Here is a 25,470-nt window from a genome sequence, read left to right as displayed (position 1 = left end):
GTCTTATGTGTAAAAATTCCAAGTAGAAGAAAAATAAATCTATAACAGGTCCTTCAATCAGGGCCCAATCAAAATGATCTAAGTAATGATGCATTTACCCAGTCATTGCCAGGACTACAGAAAGGTACCACACTATGAGAGGCAGAAAAGGGGACCAGATTATAGTAGTCAAGGTTTCGGGGATACTCGTCTGTGAGTACCTTCAGAGTGAGTGTGGATACAAGGAAAGCCTATGTCTTAACATATGTAAAACATAGTAACCTCGAATCTTCACACTAGGTTCAAGACCTTTGTATTAGCCTAGAAGTGCATCAATCCATCCTAGATTGGCCTTTCTTTGGCCCTATGAAATGGCTCTTGTATGTATCTCTTGTCCTGGAATCAGACAGAATCATCAAGCAAAGTCCCATAATTTATTTAAATAATTAGTGGCATCATTTTTATAGTCACAAGCTTTTTAGGGCATGTATTAGCAAATGTATCTTAAACTTAAAAATCAAAAGGTTAAAGAAAATCTTAATACTGGTGACATGTGCTTCAAATATAAAAAAGGAGAGAAAAAATAATAAAAAAAAACTGAAAAAGTATATTGCACATGCAAGAAAAATATAATAATAAAAGAGCTTTTAAAAAATTCAAAAATATAGCTTATAATCATTGACACTCTGTGTCAGTTAAGAAAAATAAAATACAAGGCTTTCTCACCAAAAAATGAGATCCGTTTCCTCTTTGTATCTGGCCATGATCACTGTGAGTAGAAGGCAAATGAATTGAACAAGGTTAACAATTTTTCATCTTTAAAAATACAGTAGTACAAATATGTAGATATCAAAATCCCCAAAATTCTCAATAGCCCAATTAATTACAATAGCAAACAAACACACTTTCATATTTCACATAAGTTGCTGGTATGACATTTTTAAAACCTATGAATTGATGGACATTTGTCACAATTTTTACAAACATAGCAATCCTTCAACCTTGGTATTTAAACATATTTTTTAAAACAAAGTAAAACTCATCTTGGGTTTAGAACATAATCAAGAAATCTATATATCATTCTGGTAGAAGTAAAATAGTGAGCTGAAGAGCATAAATAAAGGGGTGCTCCTTTTTCTTGGAGGCTTATAGGGATACAAATGCCCTGAGATTAACTGCCCAACTTCCATTCACATGTGGGAAGGTTGGGGGTTATAAAATACATTTCACTTCAGCTACTGTAATGGGCCTTACCTCGTGGTAGGGGCAGGCAAAAATAACCAGATTGTTAAAAAAAATTCCAAAAATCATATTTAAAAAACCCTTAAAATCAAATCATTTGAGGTATTTAGCACATTAAAATCCCAAAGGTTGTTAATACAATTATAACCAGTTCTGAAGTCCATCTATCCTCAGCAAAATAAAAAAAACTGTTTTTTCATATATGGGCTTATTCACAACACTATTTGTTCAACACAGTTATAGGGGAAAAACAACAGGATTTTAAAACTCAGTACATTCAAAATAAATTCAATCAACCTTCAGTTCACAGAATAGTATTCAATCCAGTAATATATGAACTTAAAATCACAAAGTTATATCTTAAACAAAACAATGCAATAGAATACAGAGATTTTTTTATAAACCATTGGAGTCTGAAATGCCTTAGAATGTAGCCTTTAGTCTCTTCAAAGTTCCTTGGGGTTTTTTGTTTGTTTGTTTGTTTGTTTTTAATTATCCGTTTAAATGTCTATTGTCCGAAGGTAGAGTAGTAAAGGCTAGGCTATGGGGTTCAAGGGATCCGTCCAGGGCCCCATAGCTGGGAAGCATCGGAGGCCAGATTTTAGCTAGAGACCTCCCGTCTCTGGGCCTGGCTTCCAGTTCGCTGGGCCACCCATTTTCCTCCCCAAAGTTAAAGTTGAATCTTTGGGCTGAGTCTGCTCCCAGACAGGCAGGTAAAATCAATGAAACTGCCAGAAGAGTCAAAAATCCTTTTAAACAGCCCATTGCTTTTTAGGTTTCTGTTTGAAAAGTCTGTTTCTTCTCTCTAGTCTTTTCTCTCTTTCCCCTCTCTGATACCCCTGCGGCCAATACCCCCAGCCACGTGGAGGCTTAGCCTAAGGGAAATTACCAGGTCTCCTTTCCCTCTGGTCTCTCCCCTCCGCCCATGTGGCCAATACTGTTACCAGCTGGTCGCAATGAGTCCTGAGCGATCTGCTCCAAGGATCTGGGGGATGAGCCGGCTGGGGTCACGCTCATGGGTCTGGGGCGCAGAAATAGGCAGGCAGCGGGCTGGTGAGAGGCCAGGAGCAGGAGCGGCTGCGGGGGTGGGCAAGGCTGGGACCAGGTACCAGGTGAGGATGATCAGGACTGCAGGCTGCAGGCAGGAAGCAGCGGGCCGAGCCAGGTGGGGTGGGCAGCAGGTCCGGAGTCTGTAGCAGCTTTGTGAGGGTAGAAAACCTTGGCCAGAGAGATATGGCTCAAAAAAAAATTTTCTAGGCACTAGCTATTAAAAGTTGAATTAAAGATCAGAAAAGAATTCAGAAGATTGAAAGTTCTTTTTTTTTCCCATTAGGTCGCCATAACTGTAAAGATTAAAATTTAGGGGAGATGGGGAGACTTAGGCAGGTAGAAATTAGTTTCTCTCTGCAAGGAGTATTATATTTTTTAGAGGTTTATTAAAGGTTAAAGATTAAGAATATACAAGTAAGAACATGTGCCTAGGCCAGAGGCCTAGACAAAATAACCTCACATCATGGAAGAGACGCCTCTGCTCCAAAACGGAAGTTCAAAAAAAGCCAAGACCTCCTCCAAAAGCCTTTGAATCCCCTTAAATACCTTCTCGATCTCGGCCCAGGTGAGATTACAAGGCATTCTGGGGAAGTGGAGCAAAGGCTCATGGGGATTGTAGTCCTGTATTCGAGTCTATTTTTTACACTACTTAGATTTAGCTATATACATACATATATATATATATATATATATATATATCACAAGTAACCCGGAAAATCCATATTTCCTTTTGCAATGAGTAGAAAAGAGCTAACATTTATATAGTGCATTAAGGTTTACAAAATGCTTTTACAAATAATCTTAATTAATTTTCACAACCAACCAAGTGTTGTGGGGGGCTTGCGGTAAGCCCCTGGGTTTGGGACAGGTTACCCTTTGCAAGAATGGAAGACTCCAAAACTTAACTTAGAAATAAAAAGAGAAATTTATTAATTTGGTATTCATGTTGAATCAACTGGGAGGACAGTATAGGTAGAGCACTCTCTCCTAGAGGTGATGGATTCTCCTGCTTCTTATATCCTTTTGACAACAGGGACTATGTGACCAGAGAAAGGATGATGATGGTGTGAGGTTAGGCAGAAGTGGGGAATGTTTGTCACCTGACTGGGCCTGGAATGATGTTTTTGTATCCTAAAGACACAGAAGGTAACCTGCATAGTTTAGGCAACAAGTAGATGTTCTATTTTATAACCTGATGTTATCAAACCATAGCCGGAAAGTGTATCTTTGTGTCCAATCTCAAAATCTAGGGGAGAATCCAGGGGGGAGTATTTTTCTTGGGAGTCTTCTCTTCTTGTCAGTTTCTGTCCCCCAGAGTTACCTTTTCTTCAGCATTACAAGAATGCAAGGAAGGAAAGACATTTTCTTTCTTAAACACTTGCGGAGTTTGGGGTATACAAAGGAAAACCCAGGGTCCCATGCCACCAGGAGATAGGTACTATTATTTTAATTTTACAGAAAAGGAAATTAAGACACATAGGGACTAAATGATAGTAAATCTAGTAAATAGTTTAGGAAGGATTTGAATTTAAATCTTCTTGATTTTAAGTCCAACTCTCAAAACCCATTCTTTCCCATAACTTTGCTTGCTAAATTTTCCTAGAAGAAAAAAAAAGAGAAAGAAAATATAATTATCAATTGTAGCAGAACTGATTAGTGGAATAGTGCATGATACCTAGTAATATCCAAATTTGGCACAAATAGAACATGAATAAGTAATATTATAAGAGGAACAACATATAGTCCAGATTTTTCCTAGGAAGAGTACTTCCACTGCTTTATTTTAGTATGGAAGGCTATATTGCTATATTTATCATATTCTATGAAGATTTTTTTATTAGTTGATATTTTAAAAAATAAAACAACAACAGCAACAACAAAAGCAGTCTTCCTGAAAATAAAAGATGATACACACTATTTCTTTACCACAAATAGATAATAAAGACAGCATTGGCCCTAGCTTTGTCTCCTTTATTTGAGTTCTCCTCTCCTTAATGTTAGATGCCAAGCATAGTCCTCTTATCTGCCATTGTAAGCCACTCCTCCCACAAATACATATGTCAGTACATCTCCAGATAGAAGTATTTGCCTGAGATTATGTAGCTACCTACCAGATTTAATTGCCTGGGAAAAGATAGAAATATCTTGTCATAGATAACCTTTCAATGGTGGGCATCTGAAACTTATACTCTGGAGTTTCAAAAGCATTCTGAACCTAAAAGAACAAGAAAAAAATGTGGAAGCAGTTATCATTTGAAAGGAAATAACAGATAGAGAAAAACACATCATTAAAATGATGGTGACTGAGGCTGAGGATATCTATTTTAGTATATGGATTCTAAAAGAGCATAGTTTTCCCATCTCTCAGAAAAAATTTTCCAGACTAAAATCATCTTTTCATTATGGGATATGCTCATGTTTGCCAAAGTCTTCTGAAAAAATAATGTTCTTCCCTAAGAAATTCTGTCCTCCATAGAGAAAGCAGTCATGATCTTTGGGTAAACAGTATGTTGTATTGTAAAATGTTCCCAGTTAGGAATGAAAACAAACAAACAAACAAATAATGATTCTTGTTTAATTTAAAGCTCTGTCCCTTATTAATGGCATGATCTAAGGAAAGTATTAAAAACTTTTTTGAGTCTCTATGTCTTCATTTGTAAAATGTGAAGCTTTTACCAGGGGGATTGGAAAATATTTTATGTATTTTAATTAACATATTTTACTGATTTTACTCTCTGATATCCTTATTTCAGAGACTTGATTTTCAGTCCCTGTTCTAGAGGATGACTTCAGGAGAATCTGATTCCGAGAACTGTATTCAATTGAGTGCTTTATTACCCAATAAAGTTGTATTTCCACACAAGCTCAGTAATGGCCCAAATTCTTTAACACTTCTACTCTTTCACTTCTAAAGACAATTCAATTTACTTCAATTTGATAAACTTTTACCAAATTCCTACTGTCTTGTAAAGGGTGATAAAATGAACTCAAAGTTTAGAAGCCAAAGCATAAGATAGAAGTTTATTCCTTCAGAAAAGGACACTCCCAGGTTTGGATGCTAGGTAATACTGATGCATTGAATTCAGAGTAGCAATTTATAGAGTTTCCAATCACAAAAACTTTCCTCCTTATCTCCTTCTCATCCTTTGTTCTGGTCAGACTTTAGTCATCAGACCCATGACCGTCAGATTAGGGTTTGAAGAACAGTAAGTTCAAAGATGCAACAAGGTATACATGCAAAGGGAACAAGAACCTTCTTTGATATCTTCAAGAGATAGTCATCAGATGGAGACTTCTGGTCTCCAGAAAACCACTTAACCCCTCAAGGCCTTTGAAACTTAAAGTGAACAGGCCAAAGGTTTTGTTTTTAGAGAAGGGGGATGTATTATTATTCTCAAAGGTCTAAGGGGAAATGCTAATTTCTATCCATGTTCTTGAAAATATTGGGGTGTAGACTTAAAAGGCTTAAAGAAAGACTTCTTAAGAGAAAGACACAGATTATATCCCACTCACTACTATATGCCACTTACTCTGCTGCTAGTCTCTGGTGACAAAAATCAAACAATTTTTTTCTATTCAAGGAGCTACATTGATATAAAAGAGGGATTGACTATGTACCATGAAACTGAAACTATTGAGAACATTTTCAAATTTCTTGATATGAGTGATCCCCCCTTTTTTATCCAATAAATAATTAAATAACCTGGGAAACCAAGGTAGTTGAACAGAACACAGAGGTAGTCCTAGCTCAGACCTGACAAACTGATGACATCTTGTTCTCTCTGGGTCTCTCAGGTCGGGGATTCCTGGGCTGCTATAACCTCTTAATAAAAAGTATCCCTGAAGACCCATTCTGAGGCTCTACTTCCCTCCTTGAAACCTCCAAAGATCTTTCTTGACATGTCTCCTGCTATTTTCTTTGGATGATCCAGTTCCTATATGCTTTGATCCAATGATCAAATGAACCAATACTTATCTATTTTGTTGAATGCTTCAATCTCCACATGCTCCAGTATTACTGCATTACTCCAAAACCACATATAAATACTCTCTGAGGTCAGAAAGCTAGTCAGGCTTACTTCTCTAATACATGCTGCTTTACTCAATAAAAGGGTTTGTGCCTGATTCCTATCATTTTGTGCCTCAGTTTATAGTTTGTATCAGAAGTGGGAATGAATCAAGGATCTTTGGGAATCCAGTGTAACTCCATACTGATAAGCAAGGTACCTGCTGGAGTTGGTAGAGCCCGGTCATTACCATGAAGGTTCTGACTAGATAAGTGGAATCTCTACTTCAATCTCCAGACTCCCAGACTCTTTGTTGGTAGTAGTACTCCCCTCCACCTTCCCTTTTATTGAATAAAGCCTGGATCAGTCACAATCTGTGTAGCTCTGAAGATCCTGGAGAAGTTCTCCCATTGTGGAATCCTCAAACAATCCTAGAGTAACTCTGACCATGAGGAAGACCCCATAGGGATCAAAAGATCCTGGTCTTGGCCCAATAGGCTTATAAAAGTGATTTCCCACCAATGGAGTAGAGACACAAATACTAGAAACTCTTCCAGGTGTAAAAGGATCTGGCAGTTATAAATAAGGTACCTCTATTCTATGTCCTTCCACTGGTGACACTATGGTATTAGTGCTTGACTGGGATGAAAGGACCTGACCTTTAATTGCCAGCCTACCCAAGGAAAAGGACTTACTTTTTCCCCAAAGGGACTCCTAGTTTTCTCCATAGAGTATAGGACCTGTTTGGCTAGGATTAGTTTAGGGTTAATTAGAATAAGTTTAGCTAGTTAAAAAAGTTTCCTGCAAACAGTAAAGAGATGGGCAATCAGATGTCTATCTCTGACAAAAAGACACTCCCCCCTAAAGAACTGTGGCTCATCATATGTACTACAATGTGGGGACCGATTACCTGCAAATTCCTTAAGAATTGGATAAAATTCACTTCAGATGAGCCTAAATTTACTTGGGCATTGTGGAGAAATTTCAAACATGATAAATCAAATTACCTGAGAAAAAAATTAAGCGACTCTAGCAATAATACTAAATTCCAGAATGGAATTGCTTTTGGAAACTGTAAACCAAGAACATGAGGCACAATTAAAATCTGTGAGGAAGACAATGAAGAAATTCAAATCTTCTACAGAAATAGTTGCCAAAACTGAGACCAAAATCTGTGCTCTCACTGCCCAAGTTCCCCCACATCTTCCCAAATGCTCTAAGCCTAAAACTAAATTTCTTTATTCCCCTTATGAAGAGTGAATCAAAATCTTTGTCTATCAATCAGCAACTTTTAAGTTAATTAATTAAAAATCAAGTACCCCTACATAGCACTTTACCAATCCCTAAGTATGAAAGTTCACAAGTCACTTGCCTGAGTGGGTGACACTTAGTTTTTGCCAGGATATTTTAAATTCTTTGCTTGACCTATAAACCTGGCTTCCCTGACTTGGTTCAGCTGGCACAATTAGTTGTTGGATACTGGCACTCTGACCATTGACTTACATGTGATGGAATGGCTGATCATAAACAATATTTAAAGCACAATTGGGTGGTTGAGGAACATTTCAAGGGGGTTGGTCAAAATGCTGCAGTCCTCCTAGAGGCCATTCCTCTGGCCTTTCCTTGGTATGTGGACTTGTCCAAAGTCCAGGCCATAGTTCAGAGAGAGGGTCAGTCAGTCTATGATTGTTACAATGGATTCCCTGAAAACTAATTCTGATTCAAGTTTCAAACACAACCATCCTGGGGTCCTAGTCAATTTTCAATCTATGTTGTTAAGAGTTCTCCAGAAAGTGGATGGCACCTCCCTCATTGAACCCCAGCCAGGGAACTGCCATTAGTGGAAGAAACCTGTGCAGTGAAAGAGTGAACATCATTAGCAGGGTTGCTAGTGTATACAGGGCCCCAGAAAAAGGAGGTTCCTTAAGGTAGGGCTAATATCTCTTCCCCAAGCAAAAATATACAATTCTTAGGGCCTTCACACCTTTACCAAAGGTGTTCTGAGGCCAAGAGATGTTCCCCATTTAATTGTCTCACTTTTCATCATTAGGGAATATTCAAATTATTATTCGTGAGCAATAACTATCCATCCTGGTTGATTCTGGAGCCACATTGTATATCATTAATCCCACTTATTTACCCACAGAGCCCCATTAGAGCAAAGAAACTCAAACTATTATAGGAATTTTTAATCAACCATTCTCCCTCTGATTATCTGAGCCCCTTGCTTTCAAGTTAGGGAGCCTGGAGGAATAGCACCCCTCCTTGCTCCTTAAGATCTCTGATATGTATCTTATAGGATATGATTTTTTCTCCTAATATGATGCTTCCCTTGAATTCTTACCCAAGTATTGAATCACCCTGTCTGTGTCTGGCCCCCTTGACCAAACCTCCAATCCCATTATGTGTATGTCTCTGATTTCCCAACCCCCATTAGATTAGACTCTAGATGAAATCCCTCTTTGCCTCTGGGTGATTGACTCAACTAACAATGGGTTAGTATCTAACACTCCACTCATGGTCATTCTTGTTGACTTGATTCCTATAAGTTATTACCTTATTCCTCAATACCATCTCAGCATCACCTAGCATGCACAACCAATTATTTGCAATCTCCTCTTTAAATGGCTTATAATCCCTTGAACTAGTTGAAGAAATACTCCCATTTTCCTGTCTGAAAGTAAGGTGACTTTGGATGGAAGCTAGTCCATGACCTTAGATAAATAAATGCCATTATTATTCCCCATGCTCCAGTGGCTCCCCACACCCATATTCAAAATCTGGTCCCCTATAGTGCCTGATTTTTCATTTGTATGGACTTTTGCAGAATATTCTTGGTCAGGGTTTCTCCTGATAGCTCATACCTATTTGCTAATATACTTGGATACTATTACCATGGGGCCAGATCTCCTAATTTCCCCAACTCCTACATCATGACCTGGCAGATCTCACCCTCTCAGGGGGTACCACTTTGCTACAATATGCAGATGACCTACTTCTTTGTTCTTTGTCTCTTGATAAGTGCATTGATTATTCTATTTACTTCCTGAATTCCTCTGCCAGTAATGGAAATTGAGCTTCATGGGACAAGCTACAATTTGCCTAGATTAAGTTACATTTTCTTGGCCATGTTCTCTCTTAAAATGGACTTTACCTGAATTCAGACAGACTTAAGGGTATTGTAGTTTTCCGAGTTCCATTCTTCATATAGCAACTTTAGCTTTCCTTGGTCTTGCTGGGAACTATTGGCTCTGGATCCCTGGGTTCTCTACCACTTTTCACTCTCTTTATGATATATTAAGAACTGATGTGCCTGAACCTCTCCATATTGAGGGCCTTTCATTGAATGTCTTTCTAACCCTTAAAGATTCTCTGATGACCTCTCCCTCTTTAGGGGTCCCAAACCAATTCTCTCCATTCTTTCTCTTCATGAACAAGAAATGAAAATAAGGTAAATTGCTCAGTGAATTTGTGATGTCCTGGCACAGAAACATGACAGCCAATTTTAACTAACTAGATGATATAGGATGTCTTTAGATAGTTACTAGATGTCTCCCTGAGTGTTTCAGGGCTGAGAAATGTTAACTGTCCTAGAATTATACTTGGTTTTATTTACCTTTTCTTTTAAACATTACTTTCTAGGCATCTATGGAGCCCCAGAACATGTTCTTAACCTTCTGCTCTTTTATACTCTCCTCACTACTGCTGCTGTCTGTTATTTATTCTTGTGGTCAACCTGCACTTCCCTTCATCATTCTGAAATCTGAGCACCCTTCTCACAGTCAAAATGAAGTTGGCCATTGTGTCACCACTATTTGTCATATAGTTACTCTACCACCAATATTCCCTTAGAATAGAACATGCTTTAGGAAGCTCCTTTAGGACCTGGAAAAAGCAGATGCCTTGAAAAATTGCTGACTATGCACCTGAATCAACTACAGGGGTGGGACCCTAGAATCTATTACTGTCCTCATTCTTTTGGAAGCATGACTGATTGAGGATACATGCCTTTATACCCAGGACAATGAATACATTGGTCTGAGTAATGCCCATAATATCCTCCTCAAAGGCACTCTTTGGGATACTATAGTGCAAGTGGTCTCAGGTTTAATGCTAACAGGAAATCTGTGTCTGTTTTACATTATGTAAGTTCAACTGGACCATCCTGTCATCCTGGGTCCCCAATATTTCCCCAGGAACATCACTTCTGGTAGGGGAGGTCCCTAATTAATCCTGTAACTTCTTATAGATTGGTTTGTTTCCAAATACAATCCTTAGAGGATTCTCACCAAAACAATGGCAAAAGGTTCTGACACTTGACTCTGGAACTTTACCTTAATACTTGTCTCAGGGATGATTCTGGAAGATCATCAGTTCCCTTTGAATCCCTGGAATCTCCTTTTGACTTCCCAGTGACATGAACCTAATCTTTCTCAATACTGACATCACCCAGACAACCTGTAGGCACCTGCTCAAAAGACTTTGGATATCCCAATTCAATTAGGTCTTCAAAGGATCACTGTCAATTTGGAAGCTATCAAAGGACTATTTTTGTGTGCAGATAAAGCACACCTAACACCCACAGTACTGAACTGGCAGTTGTCAACTAGTTATCCAAGGTTGTCTTACAAAACTGTCAGGTCCTGTATTCCCTCCCAGACACCTGGGGTGGAGGGAGGGAGGGTCTGCAAATACATTGATGAAGAATGTTGTTTCTATGTCAACAAGTCCAATTAGGTCTAAAGGATTTATCTCATCTTCAGGAAAAGGTTCATTTCTTGGATATCCTCAGTCACTGGGCTTAGTCCCCAATATAGATTTCTTGAGCTGGCTATCCAATGGGCTAAGTTCAATTATTAGGTTCATTCTCTTTGGTCTTCTCAGGTTGGCATTATTAGCCCTCTGCATATTTGCCTACTTTATGTGCTTTATTACCATTATATCCTGTTGCTCTTGCTGAATTGTTCTCAAGTTATCTTCCAAGCAAAAATGCCCTCTTGGTCTTTGTGGAGCAGAAGGGTTCCCTTGACCATAAAAGGGGAATATAAATTTGAAATTATTCAGAATATTTCCCATTGTATTGATATGGTTGACCTCCCAATGAATGTTGAAATAACCTGGGAAATAGAGTTGGTCAAACAGAACACAGAGGCAATCCCATTTCAAGCCTGATCTAATGATATCATGTCCTTTCAGGTATTAGCAGGTCAGTGGCCCCTGGGCAACTATAACACCTGATAAGAAACCCTGAGAAACCTCCCTGAGCCTCTGCTCTTCACTGTAAGCCCTCCAATTAATATGGGGGTAGGCTCCCTGGGCATCTCAGTTCTCTAGAGAAATCTCAGGTCAAAGAGTATCTGAGGAATTCCCCATTCTCATACCCTTGCAGTGCTGGCTAGAGGAAACCCACCCCAAAGCAATTGTATCCTAAAGGAAGTCTCTGAGAGATATATTAACTTAGAATTTCCCCTATCTTCCTGATAAGCAAAGATATACACCTTCCATTTGCATCTCAGACATCAGTTCATTCCCTGAAACATACAATTTACCTTCCTTTGTAGAAAGGGATACCTGTGCTTTTCTCTTCACACTTGTATAGCACCCCCACTTCTGTTTCTGATCACATATTCCCTGTCACTAAGAGGTATAAAAATCCTGAACCCTGTATCTTCATTGAGGCATATCTTTATGTGGACCTGCCTCCCAGTTGTTCTACTCAATAAATTCAACTTAATAAATTTCTCTATTTTTAAAGCTAATCATTGGAGTCTGTCATTCTTGAGGAAGCACTCTTCCTGGCCTGGTGTTAATTTTCCTCAACATAATGACTTTTTCTTCTCTCTGTTCTCCAATATTTTCTTTGAATGATTGAATACCTGTATGTTTTGATTAAAAGACCCAGTCCTCACATAGGCCAATGTTAATATATTAATCCAGAACCACATATCTAGCCTATCTGACAGAAATCCAGTTAAGCATTAGGCTTACTTCTCCAAACAGTGCTTCTTTACACAATACAAAGCTTTGTAACTGATTTTTGCCATTTTGTGCCTCCATTTATAGAAGATGTAAATCTATAGAGAACATTTGCTAAATAATTTAAATTATTTTAAGAGGAAAAGAGTGCTAATAAATAGGAGAATCAGGAGACATTTTACATACTTGTAGGTACCTGATCTATACTTCCAAGGAATTATGAATTGACAATTAGTAGGGAATGTAGTCTACTTTGAAGGCACTACTTATCAAAAGGCAATAAAGTAAGAGCTGGTAGGAACTGCTAGAAATTTGACTTAGAATAGAGAGCATGAGAATGAGGAGTAATGAAAAGTAAGTTCAGAAACATAGTTGGAAATCAGATGGTGATAGATGTTAAATATCAGGCTGAGGATCTTGTGTTTCTTTCTACAGGTAATATTGAAATACTCAAAAATCTTGAGCATGGTATGGAATGGTTAAATCTAATTTTTAGGGACATATGTTAGAAGATGGGTAGAAAATGATCAGACAGAGAAATGGTTGGACAGGGAAGTAATTAGGAGTTATTTCAACTGTCTAGTGGAAAATGAGGTAGTGAGAGTCTGAACTAGAGTGTCTACCTCTACTAACTTTGTTGGTCTTTTAAATATAGATACTTTATTAGCACATCAGGGTATTTTTGTTTTTGTTGTTGATGTTTAGCAGTTAAGGTGGAAAATAATGATGTAGTGAAATAACATTTTACCCCTGTAGGCGATATAGAAAATTTCAAACTCAGCCAGTGTGGTACAAGAATCAAAGACATACAATCTGTCTTTAGATCCATAAATTTCTACAAATATCTATTCTTCGATTTTATGTGACGCATGTCTAACTTTTCCATATCCTATGTCCATAAATTTGTTCCTTATAATTAGGATATACTCATTTCTTATTTCACCTTGGAATCATGATTTTTTTCAAAGTATAGTATGTGTCAGTCCCTATGGGAAAGAAGGCTTTCTTGATGCTCCAACATTTTAGTATTGTCTTCCTATAGAAATTATATTCAATTGTTTTGTGTATTTTTCACATTTACTTATCTGTAGACAAAATGTATTCTGCTAATAAAATACATGCTCCTTGGCTGTTTTGTTTGTGTCTTTGTCTCACAAATACCAAAAATTGTGCCTTGAACAGAATAGGTCCTTAGTAAAATAGAATTGAATCAAAGCATCAAAGAAATTAATTTCAATTAATTCTAGATCTGCCATTGATGAGGCCTGCCATTTAATACTAGACAGGTAGAGGAGGAGTTCAGGACAGATCAAGTCTGCTGAGGAAAGCAGCCATGTTCCCTAAGATTGTTGGCAAGTTCCTGATCTCTCACACAAAGGCACTGCTGCTCTCAACCAAAAGGTCATCATTAAACCCTGAGTCTCTCCTCACTCTAAAAAGCAAAGAAGTCCTTATTACATCATGACTGAAAGTACCAAACCTGTCTTTCCCTAAGAATGGATTAATTATCACATCTATAATAGCAACCCTGGTAACATTCATGTTTGAAGACATTTTCATGAACATTATCCTGTGGGAAAGTGAACCTCCCCAAGAATATTGTAGTCCTTAATTTTTTACTCTCTGTAAAAGTCTTTCACTTTGTCATAATAAAAGAAGGTCGTAGCCCCCAGTCATGGTGTTGTGATTCTTCCTCTCAGTCCTTCTCAGGCATACTGGTCCCAGTCTTTCCTGTCCTCCTTCTTATATCACTCTCTCTCTTTAGCTGCTAGTCTCCCTAGCAGACTAACTCTCTTTCCATGGCTACAATGACCCTTAGATCCAATCACTCATCACCAGACTCCCCAACATAGCTCCCATAGACAGGTAAACTGCTAAGTGCTCAGTTTCCTAATCTGTGCAATGGCGTACATAATCTTTGACAAGTTGATTACCTAGATTGAAATGATATAATCATATATGATAAGTTGTTATTGCATTGAGGAAAAGGCATAAAAACCTAATGATCCCTTTTTTAAATTGAATTAGGAAGGTCAATCCCATTGACTGATGAAAGATACTCCTTAGGTACTGAAAGATACTACTTAGGTACTGAAAGATACTGTTTAGATATACTACCAAGGGTAAAAATCCTCATTATGGAAATAAGAATTCACTATTTGGTTATTATTGTTGGGGAAACTGGAATGAAGTTTGGCAGAAACCAAATATGGAACAATATCTTATACCATTTACCAAGATTAGATCAAAATGGATACATGTATGAGGCAAAAAGGTAGATATTATAAATGAATTAGAAGAATGGGGACATGTTACCTATCAGATTTCTGGTTAGGAGAAGAATTTATGAATGAAAAAGATAGAAAGGATTGTGAAAAGCAAAATGGATGATTTTGAACACATTAAATTGAAAAGTTTTGTACAACTAGAACTAAAGGAGCTAAAAGTCAGGAGCAAATATAGTTTCTTAGATAGATACCTCATATCTAAAGTATGCAGAACATTTTGTCAAATACATAAGAATTTCAATGATTTCCCAACTGATAAATGTTCAAAAGAAATAAATACACTGTTTTGGGATAAATAAATCAAAGCCATATATAGGTATATGAAAAAAATGCTCTAAATAATTATTGATTAGAAAATGCAAAACAAAATGACTTGAAGGTATCATTTCACATCTATAAGATTGGCTAAAGTTATAAAAGTGCAGAAAAACAAATGTTAGAGGGGATGTGGACAAATAGGGATATTAATACATTGTTCATGGAACTGTAAACTGATTTAGCAATTTTGTAAATCAATCTGGAATTATAATCCAAGAATTATAAAACTATATATATATATATATGTGTATGTATATATATATACCTTTTGACCCAGCAATACCATTAATATGTTTATTTCCTAAAGTTATGAAGGAAAAAGGAAAATAAATTATGTTTTCCTAAACTATTTATAATTTCTCTTTAGGTAGTGGAAAAGACCTGGGAACCAAAAAAGTTGTTCATCAACTAGGGAATGACTAATGTAAGATTTAAATCAATATCCAATAACTCCAAGTATTATGCTTTATAAGATTTATTAATAATCACTTGAAGTAGGAAAAATATAAAAACAAAAGTAAAAACCTGAGTAAAGACAGGTGAGAAAAATTCTTCTACCTGGGACCCACCCCACCTCTACAAAACAAGATCAGGGGAAAAGAGAGTGAAAGGGGGGGTACACAAAACTTATATACTCCATATATTAACACATAACATGAGAGGGAACATGGGAAGCTAGGAGTTAGAGTTCTGGGGAGCACTTAATAAGTTCTGGTACATGACTACATTAGAATACTATTATATCATAACAAATAATGAACAGGATGATCTCAGAAAAACCTAGAAAGCCTTAATATGAAGTGATGCAAAGCGAAGTGAGCAGAACCAAGAGAATATTGTACTTAGTAACAACAATATGTGATGATCAATTGTGAATGACTTAACTATTACAACAAGACAAGGATAAAAGACAATTCCAAGAAATTTATAATAAAAAAATCCACCTTCATAGAAGAAGCTGATAGAGTCTGAACAGAGATTGAAACATACCATTCTTTTCTTTTTTCTCCATTAATTTTTCTTTAGTTAAGCAATATTCATCTTATTGGGCAACATGAAGAACATGGAAATAAGTATTCTATAATAATAATGTAAAATAAATATTATATAACCTGCCTTCTTGGGAAGAAGGAAAGTATAGGAGGGAAAGATAAAACATAGATTACAAAATGTCAGAAAATAAATATTAAAAATTGCATTGACATGTAAAGTGGAAAAGTAAAAATTTAAAGAGTACCACCATATTCCTAAGAATTTCTTAGAATCCTCAGGATATTCCTTAAAAGACAATTCAAAAATTGTTTGAATCAGGCTTAGCAAGGATTCAAAAGTGGAAGAAGGACCTAGCCTCAGAAGAGCAGAAGAGATCTTTTTTTTTTTTGCAGGAAAGGAGAAATTTCTTTTTCCATTTCCCCTCCTCCACAGGCCATGTATTCTTTCAATATCTTTAATTCAAATGAGACTGGGAAACAATTGATGGAGCAGAAGTCTATCTCAGATAGACCTAACTACTGAAAGACAATCACTTGGGTCCAGAAATATAAATGCTGGAAGCTAAGAGAATATACTATAGATTAACAGAGACCTAGCTCTGGAAATTAAAGGTCAGACTTCAGAGTAGATTCCCAAAAAATAGAAAGGACTCTGAAGCTCTGTAATGCCAGGATCACGAGTGACCTATGCTCTCTGTGTTCATAAATCACAATCATTGCTTTGCAAGTTTGTTCTTATTATCACTATGTGTCTTTTGTGTTTTGGGAAGGACAGAGAAGAGTGCCTCATTTGGTGAAGATAGTTGAGTATTTTTAGCTAATTTCTTACCAAGTAAGTGTCATTGCTAATACCGAATTGTTTTTATTGGTTGACTGCTAATGGAAAGTTTTATTAGAGGGCATGGAAAGCTACATGTTAGAAGATTGGACCTAGAATCTATCCTCTAGGACATGGAACCAAGAGTTGTTTTCTGGGAACCTAGTGCAGGAATGAGAGCAAAAGGAGGAAGAGAATATCTCAGAGAGGGGATTGTGTCTTTGAAATTACTATTGGATTGGAGAAGAACTGTATGATGCCTTATAATTAAATTTACACTTCTTCAGAAGTCATTACTGAATATGAGAAGAGGTGAAAGCATCAAATTGGATGAGAATAAAGTTTGTTTTATATATTGCATTTGTATCTCCCAAGCTGAATGCTGGTCCTGGGACATAGTAGGTGTTTTAAAATTTTTAATATATTTATTCAATTCACAAATTTCTACTTCTGACCATGCTATTAAATATCTTTTTGGTTTTAAGCTAACTATTTAACTTCACAAAGTCTCAGTTTTCTCAATTATTAAATGCAGTTTTACAACTACATTTAGAAGGGTATACAAAGAATGATCATATTGATCCCAAAGAAACAGGGAATAATACAAACAAAAACAAAATATAACTAAGTATAGCCATTAACTACAGGTGACATGACATGAAGAATATATGAGTTATGACAAATGATCATTGTGACCCTGGCAAATATTACCTAATTGGTAGTTTTGAAATATAAAATTCCCAAATTTATTGCGAAGTCAATTAAATAAGCTTTATGCAGCTTTTAAAAAAATAAGAAAATGGGCATGTAGGAGAAAAAAGATTTTCCATTATTCACCATCAGGGTTTTCATGATAGCATATAATATTGGTTATTACTTTGTAATATTTCTTAGATTCAATTTCTCTCCCATTGGTGCTACATTATTCCCTCTAATTCAGTTCTTCCCCTCAAAAGTCCAGTTTCTTGCCTTCCACAAATGCCATATTTATTCTCATGTCATTTAGCAATTAGAAAAATATTTGTATAATATGTTCTAGCATCTATAAACTTAAATATAGGGGGGAAAACAATCGCCAAGTATGAGTTGTAGATTGGACCTTACTGCCCAAGGAGATTTCATACTTACATGTATAATGTGATAAAAGCAAAGGATGGAACCAGACATAAGATTATTCAAAATATGGAGAAGGGATAGTTAACTTTTATCTTGAGAGATCAAAGGGAACTTCATGGATGGTATGTGATATGGGCCATACAATAATGGAAAATTTTTAAAAATAAGACATTTAGAAGGAAGAAACTCTGTCTTATTACCTTGCTCTTTCTTTTGATTGGAATTCTCTGTTCCCATCACTTCAACTCAACCATACATTTCTTTTAAGATTCAAGGGGGAAATTTTCATCTTCAGTGTAGCTTTCCCTCATTAAACATTCCTTTTTCCCCCAGAATTTTCTAGGATTTTTTCTTTGTAGTACCATATAACCTCTGAATTACAATCATGCAATCTTATAATGGTTACATTCTGTCCCATATTTTATATTATTTGTTTTAAAAAAGCAAATGCATTCAATCCCTCAACCTTTCTTGGCTCAGTTTGTCACTTCTTTGAAAGCAAGAGTTTGTGTTCTTTTCTATGACCCCAAATGCCATGCAGATTAGACAAATGTGCGATTTTAAAATATTTTGAAAAAAATAAATCCAGTAAATTCTACCTTTCGGAAGATTTCCTCTATATGATAGCACCAGCAATATTGTTGAAAATAATGGATAAGTTTTGTAATGAAAACGGAACCATTTCTAGGGTGTCTCCAAGAAACATTATCTGGAAATAAAATACATAAATAGTTTCAATGCCATAGACCTCACCCAAGCAGAGGGAAAATGCAATATGAAGATTGCTTCCATTTGTATGGTAGGTGAAACAAAAAGTAAGATACTGGCATAAATCTAATGCCTCATGAGCAAAGTGTACCATGGCATACATAGCCATTAAACACAGAGCAATGATTCTATATTAAGGGCACTCACTGCAAACAGGATATAATATATGTTAGTTCAAAAATTCCCACCAATTTATGGTATAAAACAGATGGTCTAATGAGATCTAGATCTTTCCCAATTGCATCAACAACAAGCTCCCTAATTTCTTCCATGATTCAGAAATAATTATTTTATTATCTCCTTTTGATACTCTCCCACTTGGTTTCTTCTAAGATGCTTATGAACAGGTATAACAAGTGAGCATAATATTTATGAGACATGGATTCTTTATTGCTTTGGCAACTCATATTGTTTGCTTTGAGTTATCTGTGAATATAAATATTGTTTTGGTAGCCACAAAGTTAGAGAACTACTGAATCTCAGTTTTGATAGGAACCTCAGAAGCATTCTCATCAAAACTAAAGCAAAACAAGAATAGTTTCTATTATATAAACAGTAGGTCCTTGCATATCTACAAGCCAGACACCACTTTGTTTCAGTTGATCATCATCTTTAACTTGGCCTTTTGTAATAGACTCATATTCTTTCTTCTTACCTAATTTTTTTCATGTAACAATCTGTCTTTCACATAACTAGCAAAGTATGTTTACTAACGCACATAATTGACCATGTCTCTCCCCTAAACACTAAGTTCCAGTGGCTGCCTATTTTCTTTTGGAATAAAAATAAATTCTTCTTTTCAACTTTAAAAGATTTCCTAAACTGGTTCATTTTTATGTGTGAAGTTTTCCATATTGTTCTCAACTAACTCTGAAATTCAATCAATATGGGCCTATATGTTGTTTTCTTATACATGGAGATTCCATCTTCTCTTTCTCTTCCTTTTCATTAATTGTCCCTTCTTCCTGCAATAGTCTCACTCTTCAACTCTTTCTCATAGAATCCCATGGTTTTCTTCAGGTCTCATCTTGGTGCTTCTTTATGCAGTAGAACTGGTGGTATCATCCTTCCAAAGGTTGCCTTGTCTCTATTTTGCATTTATTTTGAAAATTACTTAATCCATTTCAATATGTGTATATATGTGTATGTATTTATAGTATACATGTGTGCATGTGTACATTTATTCTGTCTTCAAAATTAATGTATGCTCCCATGTACTCTTTTCTATTTTACTTTGTGTTTGTAGTGATGAGCCAATGGCTTGATCATATTAAGCGTCTAATAAGTGTTTATTGTTTGATTAGTAAACAAATCTCTCTTCTTAAAATTTTCAGATGAGGTTGAAAATCACATACCACCTTTTAAGTCAGTCTGTTTCACATTGGACAGCTTGAATTGTTAAAAATACGTTTTCTGCATATCAAAGCTTGAATCTATTTCTTTTCAACTACCACTCATGGTTTCTAGTTTTGTCCTGGGAGAGCAAAAATAACAAATCTAAGTTCTTTTCCTTGTGACACTCCTTAAAACTCTTGAAAATAGCTCCCATATATTCATTACATTTTTGGTTCTCAGCATCCAAGTTCCTTCAACTAATCTTCAACTTGCATGAAATTGTTTCTTTCCTGACCAATTCATTCTCTTACGGACTTATGGTAAGCTTAACAATGTACATCATAAATTGTGATCCACAGAATTTGATGAATTATTCTAAATATGTTCTGCCCAGGGCAGAACAAAAGAAAAGTCACTACACAGGGTCCTAGATCCTATGCTTGTTTTTAAAAATTAATGCTTATTTTTTTCCAAATTATACATCTATAAAATTAATGAAACCCAAGATCATTGTAGGATATTTCACAAAGCTTCATAACAAGTAAAGTATTACTTTTTAAACTATATATTTTATTTTTAATGTTATCTAATAAATAACTGGCTCTGGAAATTATCTAAACTGCTGTCTGATTATCCAGACTGATTTGACTGCTGAGATGGCAAAGTCACATGTAATCAGCATAAATCGGCTATAGAAACTAGGACATATCTTTCAGGCAATATCAATTTCCTTACACTTTCTGGAGCTATCTGTCCTATTCTGATTACATTAGATAAATCATGTAGATAATGATAATCTAAGTCTAGTTACTTACTTGGAGTTGAGGAGTGGAAAGCAATGAAGTCCTTCTCTGAATGGGCTCTACTTACAGCATCATGATCAAAAACCTGTAGTTCTTTTGGACTGTCTGCACAGCTAGCAGAGGAATCATTCACCCAAACTTCTCCATAGTTGTCTAGATAAGAAAACAATTATAATATGTTGGTTTATTGGAAAAAATACTATATAAACTTTAAGATGCTATACTTTATTGACAATATTGCTACAATTATTTTTGTATCAACAATCAATCTCCATTCCATGACAAGATTGTGTTTAAAGTTAGAAGATAACTTAGAGGTGATTTAAAATAATATTCTCACTTAACATGTAAAACTGTGGAAGTAGAGAAGTATATTTCTTAGCCAATCTCACAGAGTGACAAATGGCAAAGCTATAATTTGTATCTAAATGCTAACTCCAAACCCAGTATTATTTCTACTCCATAATATCATCTTGTTCCACATATTAGTCAATAGATAAGTCCATTTAGAGTATCAGCACTTCCAAACTTGAAGATACTTCATGTCCCAAAGCATTAAAGTAATTCTTCAAATAGTACTAGTATAATAATTACAGAGTTGGAAAGGACTCCAATTTCTATCTAGTCCAATCCAATTAGGACTAAGTATCATTTCCAAATAATATCTGAATATTTTCCCATTGTCTTCTTAAATATATCTGTCTTAAATGGTAGTCCCTTTAGTTTTTATATAGTCCATATTGTTGAGAAGTTACCTTCTTTTTTTCTCCTCTTACATAATTTTAATGGGCCCAATGATCCCATAGTGAAGGATCCATTAGCACCAATCTGAGACAATTTCTATTATGATAGTTCATTAAAAGAATTCCACATTGAAATACATACATACATACTTTTGTTATATGTGAGTTTCATATATATACATATGTATATATTTGAGAGACAGAGAGAGAGAGAGAGAGAGAGAGAGAGAGAGAGAGAGAGAGAGAGAGAGAGAGAGAGAAAGAGAGAGAGAGAATGGTTGGGTGTACTATGATTTTCATAGTGATTTAGTCTAAGTCTGAAGCTTGTAAGATACTGTCTTACTTAGAAAAAATAGAGCCATCCACTCACAATTTCAGAAAAAAAATGGATATCTTTCAAGAGACTCAGCCCCTACTCACCTCCACGACAAGCCTGGACAATGATGATCTTGGGTTTGTCCTTAAGATTGGGGCAGTTACGAGTGTTTAGAATTTCATACATAGTTTCATAGAGGAAGACATCTGGATCCTCATTCTTATGTTTTATCCCACAAATACCATGACGGACCCCATGGGACATGAGCACTACAAAAGTACTATCAGATAATTGATGATCTGGGTGGGAAGCAAACTCCTTCAGTGCTGACTCCATTTCCTAAAATAAAATAACAGTCACTAAATTGAAAGCCTATATCCAAATTTATTGAAAATATTAATATATTAGAGAGAACAGTTGAGGATTTTAATTTGATAAAGTATCATGAATTGTCATCCGAAATATCTTGTTGACATATTGTGTATCATTTATTTTTCTGCTACTCTTCATTAAAAAATAAATAAGTAAATTTTAAGCCACTACTATATATACTGCTGGGAAAATAAAGATAAAAATGCCCAAATGTCATTCTCCAACTTCCTTATGCCTAACATGGAAAGGTTCAAGTTGATCTCTAAAGTTCTGACCACTCCAAGTCTATTGTGTTATCCTTTAATTGAGGTGATGGGGTACATTATGAACGTAATAAATTATTTTATATTTATATATATATTTAAATATATACACATATATTTAAATAAATAAATATATATATATAAATAAATTATAATATAAAAATAGATTTTAAAATGTAATAACCAGTGGGACCTGAACAGAGAAAAAATTAAAAAGAGGGAAATCATATTTGCCTGGATAGTATTCTTTTTCTTCCTTATTGATCCTTATTGATTTCTTTCCTTATTCAGCAGTTTTCACATATCCTTAATTAACCCCTTTAATTCTGTTTTGCTTTTTCTCGAACTGAGATGGTGAACCTATGGCATGCATGCCAAAAAGGGCTCACAGAGCCCTCTCTTTGGGCACAGCTGCAGTTGCCTGCCAGTGTTCATTAATAGAAAGCCAGAGGGATTCATGGCAGAGCCTGTCCCTCCACCCTCTCCATGCACATGAGGATATTCCTCACTTCACCCATCCCTCCATACAGCAGCCCAACAGAAGCTTTTCACCTCTCACTTGTCTGGGGTAAGGGGTGGGGTATGGGTGAGGTGGGGGTGGTGTGGTGGCATGGCCCTCAATCTGGGGGCTGGAGGCAGGGCCTGGCACTTCATCTCTAAAAGATTAGCTTCTCTGGAAGAACTCTATGCCTTTCCCTGAACTTTGCAATTACAATTAAAATAATTTATAAGGAAATGCAATCTATTACTGATTTTGCCATTGCTAGTTGTTTCCCTGCCATCTCTGACTTGATTTACTTTTTGAAGCCTGAAATCTTCAAATTACTTATTATTTGTGTGATTCCAGTAAAGCTTTCTCTTCTTTTGACTTATAACATCAAATTTTAAAGCTGAAAGGGAAATTGAGTATTAATTTTGTAGTCACCTCATTTTGAAAATGTGGTATCTGAGTCTGAGATAAGTGAAGTGACATATCCGAGGTCACTATTCTTGGAAGCAGGGGATACTTGTTGTCTGTATGAATTTGAACAACTGACAATTTTATCAGTTTTCCTTATTCATGACATGAATGCATTAAACTAAGCAATCAGCATATTCCATATAGTACAATGAATCTTAACTCTCTGTTTCTGTCTCTCTCTGCATGTGTTCCTGTGATGTACTCCTCTGGTAGTATGGTGAAGCCTATAGACTCCTATGGACTTGGGCTATAGGGGATATTCAGGAAATACAAGTACTTCTGGTGTGAGCAAATGCTGAAGCTCTTTTTTTTTAGGATTGCTTTCTTCCTTTTATATCCACCTGCAACTTTGCTCTCGTCTGTGACTACAAGAATCTTAAACATACAGACAGCCACATCCCAGTTAAACTTCCTTGGCAGTCAGGCTAAATCAGGTTGAGGGTAACCAAAGGGCCTCAGATCCATCAATAAGTTGGGAGGGGGAAGGTCTATCCCAAGCGTAGAAAGACTTCTCTAATAGAATGGGCAAATGAGAATAATTTGTTGTAAAGCCCATAAAGACAGCAGAAGCAAGTACTGTGGAGTTCTTAGAGCTTGGGGAGACACCAAAAAAGTCAAAGTCATCCATTGTAACACTAACCACTGTAACAAACCACCCAATTTAACTTTTTTTTTTCTTTCCACTGGATGATTATAGAAGAGAGAGGCTCACAACTTTGTGTAAGCCTGCTTCACTTAAATCCAATTTATGTGAGTCAAAAGAAATCATCAAGATAATTATACCATTTTACATTTTACTAGCTCATTTTTTTATTATTTGACTACTGCTTCAAAAGTCCTGCAGTGACCAACATGATGAAGCAACAGGTGCAGATATACTGAGAGCTACACACAAGTAGTCCAAGGCATAGTGCCATTTCCCCCCTAGAAGTAGCAATTAGATTCAGCATTCTCTTGGGTATCTAAGTAGTCTTTTTTAATGACTATGTTGATCATCTGCTGGCATGAAGAAAGAGCTAGAAAATGTGCCCTAGAAGTTTTCTTTTGAGGATATATGGGGATAACTGCCTCACCTAACCCAGACCTGCCTACCATGGCACGTGGGATCCTGTCTTACAGTTTAAAAAATGTTTCAAAACTTTTGCAAAGCTGATTCCACTCCTCACTGATACATGGAATGTATATACATTTATGGACAACATGAAATCTAATAGACCTGAAAGATAAATAGCTCTTATTATTTGATAACTCATGAGGTATCACATTCAAATAGCAGATCTGAGTGAAATAAGGCTGGCAAGTGAAAGAATTTCAGAATACTGAAAGAGTATCTGGATTCACATATTTTTCTGGAATGGTTGCAATGATGAAAAGCCCCATGAAGTTGGCTTAGGTTTTTCAATCAAATCTAGTCTTGTCAAGACATTTGTTTGACTTCCCAAAGATAAGAATGACAGGTTCATGACAGTGTGATTGGCACTAATTAGAAAAGTGCCCTACAACCATAATCAGTACATATGCTCCTATAGTGATGGTCACTGATGAGGTTAAAGAAAAAATGAGAATCTCACTAACAGTGTGCCAAAAGAGGACAAGCTTGTAATTCTGGGTGCTTTGTAAGTGGTTGAAATAGTGGAGCAGAAAAGGAATGGGCAGCTTTCAGAGATTTGATATAAAGCACCTTATTTGCTCATCTGGGTCAGAATACCCTCAAAGATCAAGATTAATTTGATAAAATGATGGTAGGAATTCAAAAACTACTAAATGAAAAATGAGAACTCCATGAGGTTTACCAGCAAGAATGCTCATCTGTCTCTAAGAAGATAATATTTATCTATATCAAAAATATAATGCAAACAAAGCTTAGAGAGATCCAGGATTTTTGGCTTAGTGAGAAGTAACAAGAAATTCAGTTTTATGCTGATAGTACCAACCCAAAGCCTTTCTAACATTCCCTGTAAGATTTATGGGCTAAAGACCTATCTCAACTACACAGTATTGATGAAGCCATACTGATCAGTAATAAGGACATGATCCAGAGAGACAGAGTGAACACTTCAGTAGTGTTCTCAACAGACCCTCATCATTTAATGCTGCAGTCATTGACCATACTCTTTAGGTTAA

General features: G+C 36.1%; 1 protein-coding gene across 2 annotated transcripts in view; it reads right to left on the bottom strand.

Annotated features, from left to right (window-relative positions):
* Nucleotides 1-780: 780 nt before the first annotated feature.
* LOC100032610 (caspase-1-like) overlaps nucleotides 781-25,470 on the bottom strand; it is a 43,318-nt gene continuing 18,628 nt past the window's right edge. For both annotated transcript variants that reach the window (XM_056794450.1, XM_007494909.2), the window contains 5 exons: nucleotides 21,855-22,089; nucleotides 20,704-20,844; nucleotides 18,385-18,494; nucleotides 4,383-4,486; nucleotides 781-3,870 (listed from right to left, as the gene is read on the bottom strand). In XM_056794450.1, coding sequence (XP_056650428.1) covers nucleotides 4,388-4,486; nucleotides 18,385-18,494; nucleotides 20,704-20,844; nucleotides 21,855-22,089 — 585 coding nt within the window. In that variant the 3' untranslated portion in view covers nucleotides 781-3,870; nucleotides 4,383-4,387. The remainder of the gene's footprint in view (nucleotides 3,871-4,382; nucleotides 4,487-18,384; nucleotides 18,495-20,703; nucleotides 20,845-21,854; nucleotides 22,090-25,470) is intronic.

The sequence above is a fragment of the Monodelphis domestica genome, chromosome 4, assembly GCF_027887165.1.
Source record: "Monodelphis domestica isolate mMonDom1 chromosome 4, mMonDom1.pri, whole genome shotgun sequence".
Classification (NCBI taxonomy): domain Eukaryota; kingdom Metazoa; phylum Chordata; class Mammalia; order Didelphimorphia; family Didelphidae; genus Monodelphis; species Monodelphis domestica.
Note: the sequence above shows the minus strand (reverse complement) of the source record. Positions and strands in the feature narration are given on the sequence as shown.